This window comes from Tursiops truncatus, chromosome 4 (assembly GCF_011762595.2).
Source record: "Tursiops truncatus isolate mTurTru1 chromosome 4, mTurTru1.mat.Y, whole genome shotgun sequence".
In the NCBI taxonomy this organism is placed as follows: Eukaryota; Metazoa; Chordata; class Mammalia; order Artiodactyla; family Delphinidae; genus Tursiops; species Tursiops truncatus.
This window is the reverse complement of record NC_047037.1, coordinates 131,217,337-131,234,363: the sequence shown is the minus strand read 5'-3', so window position 1 is coordinate 131,234,363 and position 17,027 is coordinate 131,217,337. Positions and strand designations below refer to the sequence as shown.

At 49.9% G+C, this 17,027-nt stretch overlaps 1 protein-coding gene across 2 annotated transcripts in view; it reads right to left on the bottom strand.

The window, feature by feature from the left end:
• The window catches only part of HUNK (hormonally up-regulated Neu-associated kinase), a 113,362-nt gene extending 98,757 nt beyond the window's left edge, over positions 1 to 14,605 (bottom strand). Inside the window, exon 1 of one of the 2 annotated variants that reach the window (XM_073804438.1) lies at positions 13,737 to 14,605. In XM_073804438.1, the coding sequence (XP_073660539.1) occupies positions 13,737 to 13,997 (261 nt within the window). In that variant the 5' untranslated portion in view covers positions 13,998 to 14,605. The remainder of the gene's footprint in view (positions 1 to 13,736) is intronic. The other variant, XM_033856016.2, reaches the window with a different exon arrangement.
• Between the last annotated feature and the right edge of the window lie 2,422 nt (positions 14,606 to 17,027).

The window sequence follows — 17,027 nt, the reverse complement described above, 5'->3', positions numbered from 1 at the left end:
CATGGCCGCTGAGCCTGCGCGTCCGGAGCCTGTGCTCCGCAACGGGAGAGGCCACAACAGTGAGAGGCCCGCGTACCGCAAAAAAAAAAAAAAAAAAAAAGTGTCATCCCGGGGAACTGACACTTTACAAACCTGAAGAAGTATTTTCAAAACAAGTTTTTTTATTAATATTATAAATGTAAATGTTCAACTGAGAACTGAGTCATCAACTAGTTTCTCTAATTAAATTTTTAACCTGGAATAAAGAATACACTTAAAAACCTCGACTTCTACATCAAAGCAGTAATTCCACCGAAAGACCAGATTACGTAAGTGATAACACTTATCTCTATCCATTTGGTTTCACTAAAGTAGGGCTCAGGTAACATGCTAGAATATTCTGATCCCAGACTTTACAGTCACTTTCCTTGCAGCTTCATTTTCACTTGGGCACTTCCTTCTGTTTGGCTCCAGAGTCCCTTCTTAGCCCAAATGGGGACAGAGCAAAGGCTTAGAAAAGCTAGTCTAGCTCCAACCGTCTGCATAAATAAACTAGGCAAAGGTACTGGGTGTTCTGCATTGTTTTTTAATAAATAATCTGTTCATTCTTGAAGGAGGGTGGTCTAACAAGGAGACTCTCAGGGACTGTTCAGTGAGCTACATAAGACGTGCATTTGCAGCTTACCTTTATTCAAAATCCTCTCTCCCCTCATACAGATTTTTCTCCCTCCAGCGCAAAAGAAAGGTATTAAAACTAAGACTGAATGCTAATCAGAGCTGCTCAAGGTAACTCCTAGTACCCATCGCTTCCTTCATTAAGAAAATCTGCTAGCGGGTCTTCCCTGGTAGCGCAGCGGTTGGGAATCTGCCTGCCAATGCAGGGGACACGGGTTCGAGCCCTGGGAAGAGCCCATGTGCAGTGGAGCAACTGGGCACATGAGCCACAACTACTGAGCCTGCGCGTCTGGAGCCTGCGCTCCGCGACGAGAGGCCGCGACAGTGAGAGGCCCGTGCACCGTGATGAAGAGTGGCCCCCGGTCGCCGCAACTAGAGAAAGCCCTCGCACAGCAACGAAGACCCAACACAGCAAAAATAAATTAATTAATTAAAGAGTGAAATACCTTGTCATTAAAAAAAAAAGAAAATCTGCTACCAAAAAATTATGTGTGGGGACTTCCTTGGTGGTCCAGTGGTTAAGACTTCACCTTCCAATGCAGGGGGTGTGGGCTCGATCCCTGGTTGGGGAGCTAAGATCCCACATGCCTCATGGCCAAGAAAACAAAATATAAAACAGAAGCAATATTGTAACAAATTCAATAAAGACTTTCAAAATGGTTCACATCAAAAAAATCTTTGAAAAGTTGTGTGTGTTTATATTTAGCTCGGTATTATGATTTTTATTTAATAATACACACACACACACACACACACACACAGAGCAGGTTCAATCTCTTCATCTCATTGTGAACTTGTAAAAGATGGCAGACCAGGACCTCTGCCCACACTGGAGACTTGGAGTGCACGGTGAACCTAACATATTGGAGCCCAGGGGTGGGAAAAGCCCCCCTCACCACCCAGGACCACGAGTGGAGGTCTTCGTCCACAACAAGCATCTCAGTTACGCCCAGGGCTTTGGGCTTTGGGGTTTGGTACGTTCATCACTTATTCATGACCTGATTAACTGCTCTTTAATACTTTCATTTGAAAACCCTCAGTAGGATTCCAAATACTGATGAGATGTCTTCTTGGGTTCCTCTGGTTTTGCTGTTATCTTAGGAGTTTCCCCAAATGCAGGACTTTAGAGACTCTTGGGCACCCCGGACGGCTGGTTAACCTAAGCTACAAAACTGGGACAACACTGCCTACTACAAAAGCCACTGTAAGGAATAAATTCTATTCTGCAGCAAAGCATCTAGGACATGGCCTAGCAGATGGTATGCGATCCATAAATGTTAATTATTACTATTGTTATCAGTATTACATCCTCGTGGTCAAAGCAAAGAGCAAGCACGCAATCCTCTCCTGTAGGTTTTTGGTGACTCAGAAGGTCACGAACACCCTGCTCTGCTCCAGGTAGACAAGAGAATCATTGGGATTCAGAACTTCATCCCATCATCTGAAACAGAGAGAGCAAGCCTCCTCGTGGGTGGCTGCTGCATTTTCCGCTTGCTTTGTCCGCCAGCACCATGACCAGGGGGCATCCCTCACTGCTGTTCACCCTTCCTGTGCACAGAGCTCTGGCGAAGAGCAAGTCGTGACCAAGAGAAGAGATTCGTGGAACAGGAGTATGTGAACAGGGCTTCCCTGGTGGCGCAGTGGTTGAGAGTCCGCCTGCCGATGCAGGGGACGCGGGTTCGTGCCCCGGTCCGGGAAGATCCCGCATGCCGCGGAGCGGCTGGGTCCGTGAGCCATGGCCGCTGGGCCTGCGCGTCCGGAGCCTGTGCTCCGCAACGGGAGAGGCCACAGCAGTGAGAGGCCTGCGTACCGAAAAAAAAAAGAGTATCTGAACAGGGTCAGAAGGATGGCCAGACCCCTTACCAAAAAGCCATGGGGCAGGATGTAAGACAACAGAAACTCAGTAGGAGATTAAAATGACAGAGATACAACATCTCTAGTTATTAGAGAAATGCAAATCAACACTACGGAGGCACCACCTCACACCGGCCAGAATGGCCATAATGAAAAAGTCCACAAATAACACTTGCTGGAGAGGGTGTGGAGAAAAGGGAACCCTCCCACACTGCTGGTGGGAATGTAAATTGATACAGCCACTATGGAGAACAGTATGGAGGTTCCTCAGAAAACTAAAAATAGAGCTACCATATGATCCAGCAATCCCACTCCTGGGCATATATCCAGACAAAACTATAATTCAAAAAGATACATGCACCCCTATGTTCATAGCAGCACTATTCACAATAGCCAAGACAAGGAAACAATCTAAATGTCCATTGACACATGAATGGATAAAGAAAATGTGGTACACGGAACTCCCTGGCAGTCCAGTGGTTAGGACTTGGCTTTTTCACTGCTGTGGCCCCGGGTTCAATCCCTGGTCAGGGAACTAAGATCCTGCAAGCCGCAAAGCACAGCCGAAAAAGAAAAAGAAGATGTGGTACATATGTATAATGGAATACTACTCAGCCATAAAAAAGGATGAAATCATGCCCTTTGCAGCAACATGGATACAACTAGAGATTATCATACTAAGTGAAGTGAGTCAGAAAGAGAAAGACAAACACCATACGATATCGCTTATATGTAGAATCTAAAGTATGACACAAATGAACCTATCTATGAAACAGAAACAGAATCATGGACATAGAGAACAGACTGATGGTTGCCAAGGGGGAGGAGGTTGGGGGAGTTTGGGATGAGCAGATGTAAGCTTTTATATATAGGCTGGATAAACAGCAAGGTTCTACTGTGCAGCACAGAGAACTATATTCCATATCCTATGATAAACCATAATGGAAAAGAATATAAAAAAGGAATATATATATATATACATATATATATACAGACACACACACACACATATATAAAACTGAATCACTTTGCTATACAGCAGAAACTAACACAACATTGTAAGTCAACTATATTTCAAAAAAAAAAAAACCACGACAGAGATAACGCAAGGAAAGGGATGAGAACGAATCAAATGGCTCAGAGAACAGGCAAGACAAGCAAGCAGGTTTGCTAAACGTTTCGGCAGCAATTTGGCTAAGAGACTGATAAACTTATAAAAAAATCTTTAGTTAAAGAGACAGAATCCAAAACTCCATATATCTCCATGGGAAACATCCAAAGGAATGTATGTTTGCAAATAGCAACGTCGCCCATCTGCTGCAGTGTTGGTACGTTTTCTCAGGAAAGAGCTGAGGGTCCATTAACAGTCCCATGACACTGCAGGATATCTTTCTGTCTCTGGCTGGTCCCTCTGATACCTAGGTGACTTCCTTAACAAGTCCCTGCAGAAGGCACAGCTGTCCTGGGTCTGGGATTTTTCCCAAAGAGCGCCAGCTGAACAAGCTGTCCAATCTCCTCACTGCTCACACAGGCGCACCCAGGAGCTGCAAGGAAGTGAGAGAGACAGGGCTGTCAAACCGTTCCCGGCCAAGGAATTCCCTGGTGGCCCAGTGGTTGGGACTCCATGCTTTCACTGATGGAGCCCGGATTCGATCCCTGGTCGAGGAACTAAGATCCCGTAAGCTCTGTGGCACAACCAAAAAAACAAAACAAAACCATTCCGGCCAACCGTCCTCATGGCCTGGGGAGATCAAAGCATTCTTTGATCCATTCAGAAAATATTGACTGAGCACCGTCTCTGTACCAGATACTATTCTAGCCACCAAGCATAAAGCAGTGATCCTTTCCTCATGGGGCTTACGGTCTAATGGGGAGAAAAATAATAAACATATGAACACAGAAATACATACCATGGGGTCAGGTGATGGTATGAATTGAATGGAGTCCCCCCCCAATTCATCTGTTTAAGTCCTTTCTTAGTCTGTTCAGGCTGCTATAACAAATACCATAGGCCAAATAGCTTATAAGTAACAGACATTTATTTCTCACAGTTCTGCAGGCTGGGAAGTCCAAGACCAAGGCAGATGTGGCGTCTGGTGAGATCACTCTTCCTGGTTCCTAGACAGCATCTTCTTGCTATAGCCTCACATGGAAGAACAGGCAAAAGAGCTTTCTAGGGTCTCTTTTTTAAGACCAGGAATCCCATTCATAAGGGCTCTGTCCACATGGCCTAATCACCTCCAAAAGGCCCTACCTCCTAATACCGTCACATTGGGGATTAGGTTTTAACCTATGAACTTTGAGGGGACACAAACATTCAGACTAACCCCCAGTACCTCAGAATTTCACCTTATTCGGCAATAATGATCTTGACAGAGGTCATCAAGTGAGGTCATTAGGATGGACCCTAGTACGACTGATGCGCTCATAAAAAGGGGAAATGTGGACACAGAGACAGACACACACAGAGGAAAACAATGTGAAAATACACAGAGAGAAGAAAGCTATCCCCAAATATCCCCAAACCAAGGAGAGAGGCCTAGAGCAGATCCTGCCCTCACAGCTCTCAGGAGGAACCAACCCTGCCAACACCTTGATTTTGGGCTCTGGCCTCCAAAACTGTGTGGCAATAAGTCTCTGCTCTTTAAGCCACCCAGTGCATGGTACTTTGTTACAGCAGCCCTAGCAAACTAATACAGGTGGTGAGAAGCACTTTGAGGAAAGACAAAGCAGGGTGAGGGGGCAGAGAGTGACAAGGGACAGGAGCAATAGAGAGGGTCATCAGAGCGAGGCCATGCTGCCCTCCAGGACTCCAAACAGGCCCCGTTCACTCCACCAGTACCACCCGCCGGAATGCTTCGAGCGTGGACAAAATAGCCCCAAAGGGTCCCAGGAATATTTTTACACACGTGCTTACACTTGACTCGGTGCATTTTATGTCCAAGTTAAGAGGCAGCTATTGCTCCTTAAAAGGTTTTCATTTCCCTCGATGCTCCCTCTTTCTCTTTCTTCTCAACCATCCACCATCAACTGTATCTATCACCTTTCCCATGAAGAAATAATGGGACACGATTCAAACATGTCCTAGCAAGAGTCAACGTCTTCCAAAAATCTGTCCACACTCTATCATGCCCTTTCTCTGTGACCCAGGCATGGTGGGGGACAGGAAGGCAGAAATTAGGCATGCCAAGCCAAGGTCACAGTCATAGAATCACCTGCCTAGCCCGAGTGTAACCTGCAACTTCAGCCCAGTTAGTACAGGTGCTAACACGCCAAGGTGATCCAAATCCTGATCCCAACATACAAACCTCCATTCAGACAGCATTGCTGACACAGATGGGCAACGAAGCAGTGGCTCTTAACATTTTGGGGGTAAATAATTCCTTGTAGAATCTGGTGAAGTCATGGATCCTTGCCCCAGAAATATAATTATACACATACAATTTGTAGGGGTCCATGGAACCGCAAAGCTCCTTATGGCCCCTCACTAGTTAGTAGAATCCAGGGAAATAACCTCTGCAATGGTGAGGATGACCAAGAAACAAAGACAAAGAATAAGCAGGGAGCAAGCAAGGTGGAGGAGGCTTCAAAATATATCACTGGAAGAGGACTGATGGCCTTAAAATATAAAAAGTGCCTATAAATCAATAAGAAGAAGACCAAAAACCCAAGGGAAGATGGAGAATGGACATGAACAATTAACAGAAATGAAATCCAAATTGTTTTTGGACATATGAAATATGTTCAATTCACTTACAAATATGATAAACTACACATAAAAAAGATACCATGTTTAATCTACTAGATAGGCAAAGATCAGAAAGTTTGAGAGTACCTTATATTGATAAAGATGTGGAAAGAAACTCACATACCAGGTTGATGGAAGTATAAACTAGGACAACCTCTTCGGCAGGCAATTTGGCAATATTCGTCAACAGTTAAAAGTCATACCCTTGGGAATTCCCCCGTAGTCCAGTGGTTAGGACTCAGAGCTTTCACTGCAGGAACCCAGGTTCGATCCCTGGTTGGGGAACTAAGATCCCACAAGCTGCACAGTGTGGCCAAAAAAAAAAGAGTCATACCCTTTCGCCTAAGACTAGGAATTTATCCCTCAGATATACCTGAAACATTTACAAGATGACACAAAGGCACAGATATTTACTGCTGCACTATTGGGGAATATGAAAAAATTGTATACAACCTAAATGTCCATTCTTTAATTGTGCTTAATTCCTTAAGTAATGTCCATTGGCATACTTATCAAGGAATGACTAAGTAAACATGTTACCTCCATACGATGAATACTATGCAGTAATTGAAAAGAGTAAGGCAATTCTGTAGTAATTTGGGGGAAGGATGTTCAAGATATATTGTTAAGTGAAAAAAGCAACATACTGAACAGCATGTATAGTGTAAAAATATATTTCCCTATATCTATACCTTTACAAATGCATGCATATGGAGTATCAAATGTATGTACACTTGTATGCAGATAGAGTATGTTTGGAAGGATACACAGGAAACTAGAAGTGGGGTTGCCTCTGGGGAGAGGAACCCGTCACTGAGGCACACAGGTAAAGGCAGAATTACCTCTCACTGCATCCCCTCTTGAAACCTTTCCATTTAAGACCACGTGTCTGTATTTCCTATTGCAGACTTTAGCCAAACGAATCTTAAAACACACACACACGTGATTAAAAACCAGAAAGAATCCAGTAATTAGAAACTGCATAGCTGTAGGGAAGAGCCGGTTCGCTGGAGGTAGACGTGGTAAGAGGGTGTTAAGAGATGGCTCCCTCCCGAGCAATCCTTCCTGTCACCCGAATGTCCCGAATCATGACTCTGTTTCGCAACAATCCAATTTCCCACAGCTCAGGAGTGATGGGGGAGGGACGATCTCTCCCACTGTCTCTGACTAGACACGCTGGTCGACAAGTTAGCCTGACTCTGTGGACATAAAGTCCTCAAGAGAAAACACATAGAACACATGAAAGTACCCCAAAGGTACCCACAAACCCAACAGTGAGCCCTGAGCATCCTACGTGAAAAGAAACGTGAGGCCAGAGTATTCCCAGGATGCTCCCTGTTAGGAAGTAGACTGTGGCTGTTCCCTCATTTCAGGTGGAGAAGCATCATAACCAGGTGGGTAAGGTAGGGCGGGAAGCTGCCCACTTTGTTTACGGATCCGGCCTAGACTCAGATCAAGACCCTGGACTCTGGCCTGTCTCTCCCAGTAAGCAGTGGACACCTGGCCGCGCTGCACCACTTCCCTTTCTGGACTAAGAACTTCCTCCCCAGCTGCTGACCTCTGCTGCGAGCTCACCCCGGGAACTACCCTCAGCAAGTGTCCAAAGCCACGCCCCTTCCCAGGGCAGCCCTCATCCAATGACGGGTCCAGGGTCCAAAGTTACAAAGGCTCAGTCCCCTCGCCCCAACCTGGATACCTCAGTAGCTATAAAGATGCAGAGCCCCAGCTTGGACCTCTCACCTCCGGAGTGCAGCATGGCATGGGCAGGGGGCTTCAGCTGGGACTGCATCGGGGCCCAACTTCTGCCTCTGCCCCATGCTGCCTTGCCCCTCTCCTCGCCTCTCCTCCCCTCACAGGTGCTGGTCCCGAGTATACACCGTAAGACCACATTCCCCTCCTTCCTTATAAGGAGAGGGAGATTTGGAGACAGAGAAGACACACAGGGGAAAGAAGGGCATATGAAGGCAGAGGCAGAGATTGGGGTGTTGCATCCACAAGCCAAGGGATGCCGGGGATGGTCAGCAAACACCAGAAGCTGCAAAAGGCGTGGAAAGATCCTCCCCTAGAGCTTTCAGAGGTTCTGCCAACACCTTGATTTTGGACCGCTGGCTTCCAGAAGGCTAAAAGAATACATTTCTGTTGTTTTAAGCCGCCCAGTTCGTGGTCATTTGTTAGGGCAGCCCTAGCAATAGAGAAGAGAAGGTCAGAGGAAAAATCTACTCAGGGCATACCTCCACGTAGTCAACAAAGGTAAGGACACCAGCGAGTTGGTTCTCACCTGCCCAGGGCTGCTTCTAGCAACTAATGAGAAAATGCATGGAAGACCCTGAACATGCCACAAGGCGCTATACCGCTGAGCTGGCGTTCAGGAGACAGGAGAGGCAATAGCTCTGTCTACCTTTGTAAAATTATCTACCTCCTCGGGTACCATTCAGGTCCCGTGGTTCACGCCTTTCCTGCTGGTCGTCCTACCAGCCAGCACCATTTCATCAGAGAGCATGAAATTCAATTCAGGTCAGCACTTGAAAGTGGCCAGGGCCCAGGCTGAGCAGAGGAAGAGGTTTCACCAGTTTGCTAAAAGTAAGGCTTGGGGATTATCTACGGGTTTCAATTAACCAAGAGAGCAGGTCGCTGGGTTACCATGAATAATCGAGATGGGGCGTACATCCCGAGGTAAACGATACTTGGTGTCCAAACCACCTTCCCACAGGACACCCAGTCTGCTCCTCTCTCTGGGCAGACACGGCTGCCACTCCCCACACCTCCTGGAAAAGTTAACCCCTGGGATGGATGACTGCCACGCGGCACTGGAACAGCCACCAGCGTGCGGACCACTGTCGTTGAGCCCAGCCTGTGCCGGTGACTCCACACCCGCAGAGAAAATGTCAGGCTGTGTCCTCTTCGTGGGCACTATTCAGCACTGTTGTGCTGACTCAAAGCGCCCTTTGAAGTCCATGGGACCTGCGTATCAATGAACACTGAGAAGTGAGCCCAAAGTGCCAATTTCCATCATTCACAAGGACTTCAAAAAGATGAGGCAGGGCAGGAAGTTCAAAAAGATTGTGCCTGTGAACTGCAGCATGCAATCTCGGAAACTATAGGCACTGCTTTATCACAAGCAACACACTGAGCAGGTGCTTTTCCCCAATGCCTTTCGCTTGCCAAGAAATCCCTGCTGGGGACTAATAGGAATTTCCAGTTCCCCAGGCATTTCTTGAGCCTCAGAGCTATTACCCCTAAATTTCTAGCACTTAAAAAAAAAAAAAATACAGGATTTAGCACCTGTTTGTTTCCGAAATACTTGCTAAAAACAGATCTGCCAAAAGGCCACCTCTAAAATTAGTCATATTTCCTGATCCAAAAAACATAGTAAATTGTATTTTTAGTAACTCCTTCACTCCAGGTATCTGGTGCTGTCATGCTTGAAGCATAATTATTGGCAACTTACTAAGCAAGCAACCCTTATTTTTAGCCCCAAAATAGCTCCAATGAAAGTGATAAACAGGTTTGTTTTTTTTTTTAACCAAGGGTTAGAACAAGGTAAACATCTCAACCAATCATTTTCTGTACCTAACTTTGTCTCTCAGAGAGACTTAATCACACAAAAAAGTAACTGTGGCCTCAACTATTTTTCCCTTTTTGCAGCTTTGCCTACCTGTGGAACCTGCTCTATACTTGAGATACCCCTATGCTCTTCTCTCTAAGCCTCTGCAACTATATTTTTTCATCTTTAAAATGAATAACCTATCATGTACCAGAGACTGTGCATTTCGTAGGTATTGGGGACCGATACCGCGGCCGCAAGCACACCTCTTCCTGCACATTTCAAAGTTATCACTTAATACTCCTGCACAGCAACTTTGCTCTTTGTCTCAAAGCCACTGAGAATCCTTTTTTTCAAAGTCTGATTTTGTGATCATTTTCCCTTGTCTAATCATCAACTTAGTCAAAGACAGACTGAGAACGTGCGGGTTAAGAGTTTCACATGATCGAGTGAATGATTTATTTTCAAAGCCGCGTTAACGGAGGATGGCAGCAACTCAAAGCTACAGGAGGACAAAATTAGGTCTTGCCCAAAGCCATCCTTTCTTTTCCAGTGGTAAAAGGGCACTAGATTCAAATGACTTTCAAACAACTTCGGAGAGAGGCTGGCCAAAAAAAAAAAAAAAAATACTGTCCCGCAGGCAGTGGTGGGAAAAGGAGCCTCTTGATAAGATAGGATTGAAGCCTGATTGAAAGTCAGGAAAAAGCGGCTCCGTTTGTCAGACGGACTCAGACGGTAATTCTCAGCGAGCCATGTAGGATGGCACCCAAAGCTTTTTGGAAACGAGCGCCAAGTCAAAACACAACACACACACACACACCCTAAGCCAGCAACACTCTGGCTGTTGGCATAAATCACCCAACACAACGTGCACAGTTTGAGACTGCAACTGCAGGCGTGGGGGTACCTCCCCTTCTTCCCTTTCTCCATCCCCCTTTGCAGATTTTTCGTGAACTGATTCCTCAGGACGGGCTGCCCTGGATCCTTCCACTCAGGGGATGGCGTGGGGGGGATACATTTATTTCTTAGGACAGCCTTCATGACTTAATTCCCCTCCCGCGGTGGTCTGTGTCCTTTCCAAAAAAAAGGAATAGAGAAAAGTGAAGTGCTTTCTCCAGAAAGTATGCACCTCTGCAAAGGGGGAATTATTGAAGGGAGGGGCCCTTCTGGAACACTCACATCACCCACTCTGGGGACACTTCGTCTCCTCCCTTCCTCTGGGTCCTGTCACCTCGAGGTCTCCCCTTGTTTGGCTCACAGGAGTAACCCCTCTCTGGGTGAAAACCCTCTTAATAGGTCACCTTGTAAAGAGACCTGGAGGCTGCAAATAGTGTGAGGTTGACTTCACCTTTGTTTTGGCCTTAGTAAGACATTATCCAGCACATGAGTGGGGCTGGGGACTCATGAACTCAGCAATACTTCCCAGGCAGAATCATGTACACACACACACACACACACACACACACACACAAACATTTTAATCTCTACGATCTGCCAAAAACCAAATCTTTTAGTTAAGCATTAAGGTGTTGGATCTGGGAGATAAAAAGCTATGAATGACACCCATTGTTTCTTTCAAGCTGGCCATTAAGTGAACTAAAACCCAGATTTCTCACGACGCCTGCATTCCCTGAGCACTGATTCTCAGGGCTGAAGTAGGGCACATCGGAAAAATCTCTCAACCTCCTTCTCCACTCTAAGAACCACATTCCTTAACTAGATCCAATCAATTAGTCCAGCACAATAATTTTACGTCCAATTAGTTGTTCCTCCCCTTGTGGAGAGGAAGTGAGATGCATCATTTAAGAAAGACAAGATGAGATAAACGGGCGTTAGCACCTAAGGGTGAGGGGGAATCCTCACCGGACCCCATCCGGGCAGGAATTCCCCACATTTCAGTGAGCCTTCGGGCCCAGCACTGAGCTCCAGAACCCAAGCATCGGGCTAGGGACTGAGCTCTGAGTGCATCCGCGGGCAGTGCAGCCAAAACGAACAGCCTGATGTTAAGAAGCAAAAATGCAGCGGAGAGGAGCCGGACCCACAGCACGGACCGGAAAGGGGAAGGCAGCCCGAAGCAGCTGAGCCGCAGGGCAGGGGAAGCAAGCGTGCCTCTAACGTTGCCCATTCTGCTGTCAGCATAACGCCCCGTCTCTTTTTGCTAAGTTTCAAGAGGAAACACACACAACTAGACTGAATCCTATACATTTCGAATCAAAATAAAGTTCTACCCCCGTGTGCCGGGCACGGAGAATTGAGCGCACTGTAGTTAGCTGGCTGGGGCCTCGGGCATCCCTGTGCCATGACGGGATGTGTAAGTTCCCAGCCCACTGCGAACCCAGGAGTAAACGGTGCCGCGCTCCCTTTGGACTAGAATGAGGTTTGGAGTTTTTTGGTTTTGTTTTTGTTTTTCTTCTTCTTCTCCTTTGAAGAGTTACTCAATTCAGTGAGTTCATCCTGAACACTCCCATTATGCATGGAAATGCAAGCAAGAGGCACTTTGAGAACTGCTCACTCTAACCCCACTTACCCAAAACAAAGGGCACCCCACCCAGAGCGGCTGTAGGAAAAGGACAAGTGACAAGGGTGATGGAGACCTGCGCTCAAATGCAAGGGGCTCCAGGACACACTGGGGAACCGAGGAGGGAGATTACAGACAGGTGAGGCTTGGGACTGGCGGGCAGGGCAGCTCGCCCAGTAATCAGAGGTCACACGGCAGTGCACTCCCAGGAACTTCCAGGCCGGACAGAGGATCCCAGGGCAGAGGGTGGAAGGGCAGGTAGGAGGCCTGGAGCTTCCCACTCCCACCCACACTGCTGATGCCTCCCTGGTGAATGGGCCACAAAAAGGGGCTACTACCCCACCTGTGCTGAGCAAGCCCCAGCCTGGGGGGAGCCTTGAGTCTCAGAGGATCATGAGCTTGGGGCAACCCCAGCCTGAAGCAGCTCCAAGCTTAGGGTAAGTCCCAGGCTGGGGCAGCCTCCCGGCTGGAGCCTCACCTCAGAAGTAAGTCATCATATTACGGGTTTCTTCTCACAGATCTAAGTTACAACTTCGGTCTAGCTGAGGCTTGCCTGGCAAGGGTTCACACACTGCTAACGTCTCACAAGGCTGGAAGGGGTACCCTTGCAGGTGTCTGGGGTTCCTCCTTTGCTTTCCCCTCTTCTAGGAAGATAAGAAGGCGTCTCCCAACCTCTGAAATCTGGGGAGAGCGGTGTGTAGTTCTGTATCTGCCAGAGCAGGATCCTTACTGCAGCTCCCACCCCAGCGGCTGGAGTGAGGAGGGAAGGAGGGGGTGATATGGGGATGCAGGGGTGGGAAGGGTGGGTGGAGGGAGGAGCGGCGCGTGAAAACCCTCCTGTGAGCACGCAAAACTTCCCCTAGCTGCCGCAGCCCACAAGCGGGTACGTCCCTGGGCTCTCGTCCTTCTCCCACCTCCTACCCAGAGCCCAGGGTGCGGATCAGACTCTAAGTTCCCCCAAGGGCTGGCTAATCGGCTCTCCCACCCTCAGCGTAAGGGCCCACGCACTCCATTCCTGGCTCCAGTCTCTCCACTGGTCTGCCGCCCCTACCGGCCCGGAGATCAGAGTCCCCCAGACCCCAGCCCTCCCCACCCCCGCGCTGGTGTCCGCCAGGCGGCGCCCTTCGAGGAGCAAAAAAAGGCTGCGGGCGGCTTCGCGGAGAAACCAGTCGCCCCCCAGGGAAAGTGACCCCAGATCGCCCCTCGGGAAAGGCCGGTATCCCGGCTGCGAGGGTCTGCGCGCGCGCCTGGCTCGACCCCACTTTCAACCCGAGAGGAAAAGCCGACGGAGCGGGAGGCGCCCGTCCGGGGCTCCGCAGCCAGACTCGCAGCGCAGGGCTCTCCGCAGGGTCCCCGCCGCCCCTGCCTCCCCGATCCCCCAACCCGAAGGCCAGGGGCCGGCGCCCCGGGCGGCTCACCTTCTCTCCGGTCAGCACGTGCAGCCCCTCGCGCACCTTGGCGAAGGAGCCCTCGCCCAGCTTCCTGCTGCCTATGAGGTAGTTGCCCACGCGCTTGTGGTGCTGGAAGTCGCGGAGCCGCTCGCGGGGCACGCCGCTCACCCAGGCCGGCAGGAAACTTCCCTCGCAGGCCGCCGCCGGCCTGGCCGCGTCCTCGGCGCCGCCGCCGCCCCCGGGCGCCGCCGGCTCGCCCAGGAGCCCGTCCCCCGCCGCCGCCGGCATCACGCTTGCCCGCTGCCCGCGCCGCTCCGGCTCTGCTCCCACGGGCGCGGCTCCTCCTCCTAGTCCGGCCCACGCGACTCCCCCGGCTCCTCCCGCCGCCACCCCGGGCCCGGCCCCGCCCGGCCCGCGGCTCCCGCGCCCCGGGCCGCCGCCGAGCGCCGCGCGCAGACAATAGCGGTCGCCCAGGCCACAGGGTACCGGGGACCCGCCCACAAGAAGTTCTTCTTCAGGGGGTCGCCCGGGCCCCTTTCGGGACCCCGAGACCCTGCCCGGGGTCCCGTCCGGGCGGCTAGTGACAGTCGCCCCGCTCGGGTGCGCGGGGAACAAGCCGGCTGCGGAGGGGCGGGCGGGGGGGGGGGGGGTGGCGCGGTCCGGTGCCCGGTCCCGGAGCCGGGGTGCCTGGTCCCGGAGCCCGGGCGCCTCGGCAGCCTCCGCCCTAGCCGCCGCGGGCTGGCCCGCACGGGCTCGTGTCCGGCTCGCTGGCTCCTAGCTGCGGCCGCCCGAGAGCAGCGCGCGGCGGGCTGCAGGCGCCCTCTGGAAGGCAGCAGAAGAAAGCCCCGTTCAGTTTGAATTTGCAGAAATTTAATCCGGGCGCGGGCGGCGGGAACAGATGCGAGCTCCACTCTGCAGCCTGTACACTTTCAAATCCCTCGTAGCCCCTCCTTCCCCGCGCGCAACAGCCAAACTCGACCCTCGCCGGAGAGGGGAGGGCCCTGGGAGGGGAGCAGCGGAGTGGGCGGCGGAGCCACCTGAGCGCCGGACAGGGGGACCTCGCGCTGCCTCGGAGACGCGCGCTCCCGGGACGCCCAAGTCGGGCCGCCTCCGGCTGCGCCTCTCGCCTAGATTCGGGGCTCGGGCTTTCTGGACCTTTCGGCGAAGAAATCCCCCACTACCAGCCGCACCCACCCCGGGCAGGAGGAAGGGAGGGAGGCTCTCTCGAACCCGGTGGACTGTGGGTTAGGTGCCCGGTGTGCAGCCCCGGGCGTGGCACATAGTAGGACCCTCTGGACCCTGGATGGGTGGATAGATGGATGGGTGGAAGGATGGAGAGGTGGCGGGGCGTCTGCCCGGGCTCACACCAGACGGGAACGCTGTGTTGGAGGAGGAGCAGCCGCAACAATACTAGTAGCAGCAGCAACGTAGGAACCAGGGCATTTGCTGCCTCTGCTCGTACGTTTACACCTTCTCTGCTTTCCATTGAAATGATGCCGGTGATTGCAGGATGCGATGGACCAGCGCTCCCTGCTCCTGGAGGCTTTTGTTCTGTGCGCGCCCTGACTCTGCTCATCCCTCGTAAACAAGTGCAGCTGCCCTGACCACTCTGATCTTCTCCAGGATCCCCAGCGTCTTCTCAAACCAAAAATGAGGAATCTCGTGGCAGGGAGGGGGGAGGAAGGGGGAGGCATTTACAAAATGCTACCTGTTGAGCAGCCAGATAAAAGGCACCAGCGTTTCAAGCATACTTAACCCCTGACATTACAGCATCAGAGTTCAAAGGCAGGATTCGGTCCTCAAGTTCCTTTCACTACTGACTCCGCTGTAAACAATTATGGTATGATCCACGTCAGTGCTCTGAGATAGGGGCGGGGCGGGAAGAGGAGGTGGTGCACAGCAGTCGTTAATCCAGTGTCTTGGGGGCTTTCTGACCCATGTGAAAAGTGACCCAGAGGAACGCCTGTTTTAAGTAGATCTAATTTTAAATATGCTATGATCGACTACTCACGTGTTATGACTGGGGTTGTTTTCCATCAGTCTCCTCATTGTTCCCTCTTCTCAATATTAAAAATACACTTTCAAATGTTTTTCTTGCTGTGCTTAAGGGACTTCATTACTCCCACCCCACCCCCATAATTTCCACAAGGCCAATCAAATCGCTATAATGTCTCCGATTCAATGATCAAATTTTAGGACAGTAACCTGGCGGAAGAAGGGGGCTATATGACCAGCACTGAGTGAATGTTCAACAACGATCTGATGGACGAGGAATATGGAGCTCACTTTGGGATCAAAACCATTCTGCATCTTCTTTCTGAAAAGGTTTTAGAGTTTCCCCAGTTAGTAGCCTATGTGTTAATAGAGTATGAATTTCTTTAAATTTTAGGATAATTCGCTCTGTATGAAAATTTAGAAATTACTTTATTATAGAATAAGGCAAATGTCAGAGACAGTTCATCAAATTACCTTTATGGCCTAAAAAAAAAAAAAAAAAAGCTAGCCAATTCAGGCACAAAAATGGTGGAAGATATTTACAATGAAATAGAGATTTTCTTTCCTTTTAATTATCCTCTCGGGGTGGAGGTCAGGAAAGGAGTGAAGAAGAGAGAAAATCCAGGCCCATTAATTCTTTTTCAAGCCTGATGCCTGGGTTTGATTCAAGTTCACTGCTAATTCCATCAGCTGGGATGGATGCCAAAGAGAAGTTCAAATCTTACCCTTCCTGGGCTTAGTAACTGGTTTTTGAACTATAGGTCCTGTCCTCTGAAATGGCCTTGTTTAATAAGGAATAAGCCCAGAAATTCCTTTATGTAGGACAAATTAGTACACGAAACAATGGACTGCCCTCATGTTAGATACGTAGGAAACATCTTGTTGAAAGTCCCAGTCCAGCATTGAAGATTCTCTACTAATTATTCCAAACTATATGTCTTCTCTTGCTGTGGGATGTCCCTGAGCACTACATTTCAGCTGTCTTTATCCGGGATGGGGCTTCCTCCCCTCTGCACCTTTTTTCTTTTGGCTGCATAGGGTCTTTTAGTTGCGGCACGCAGGATCTTCCTTGTGGCACGCGGGATCTTTGTCGAGGCATGCAGGATCTTTCATTGCAGCGCTGGCTCTTTGTTGTGATGCGTGGGCTTCTCTCTAGTTGAGGTGTGCGTGTTTTCCATTCTCTAGTTGTGGTGCACAGGCTCCAGGGCGTGTGGGCTCTGTAGTTGTGGCGTGTGGGTTCCAGAGCATGTGGGCACTGTAGTTTAACAACAGTGAGCTGCAATAGGCTGATCGCTCGTCCTTCTCTCTTACTCTATATCACTC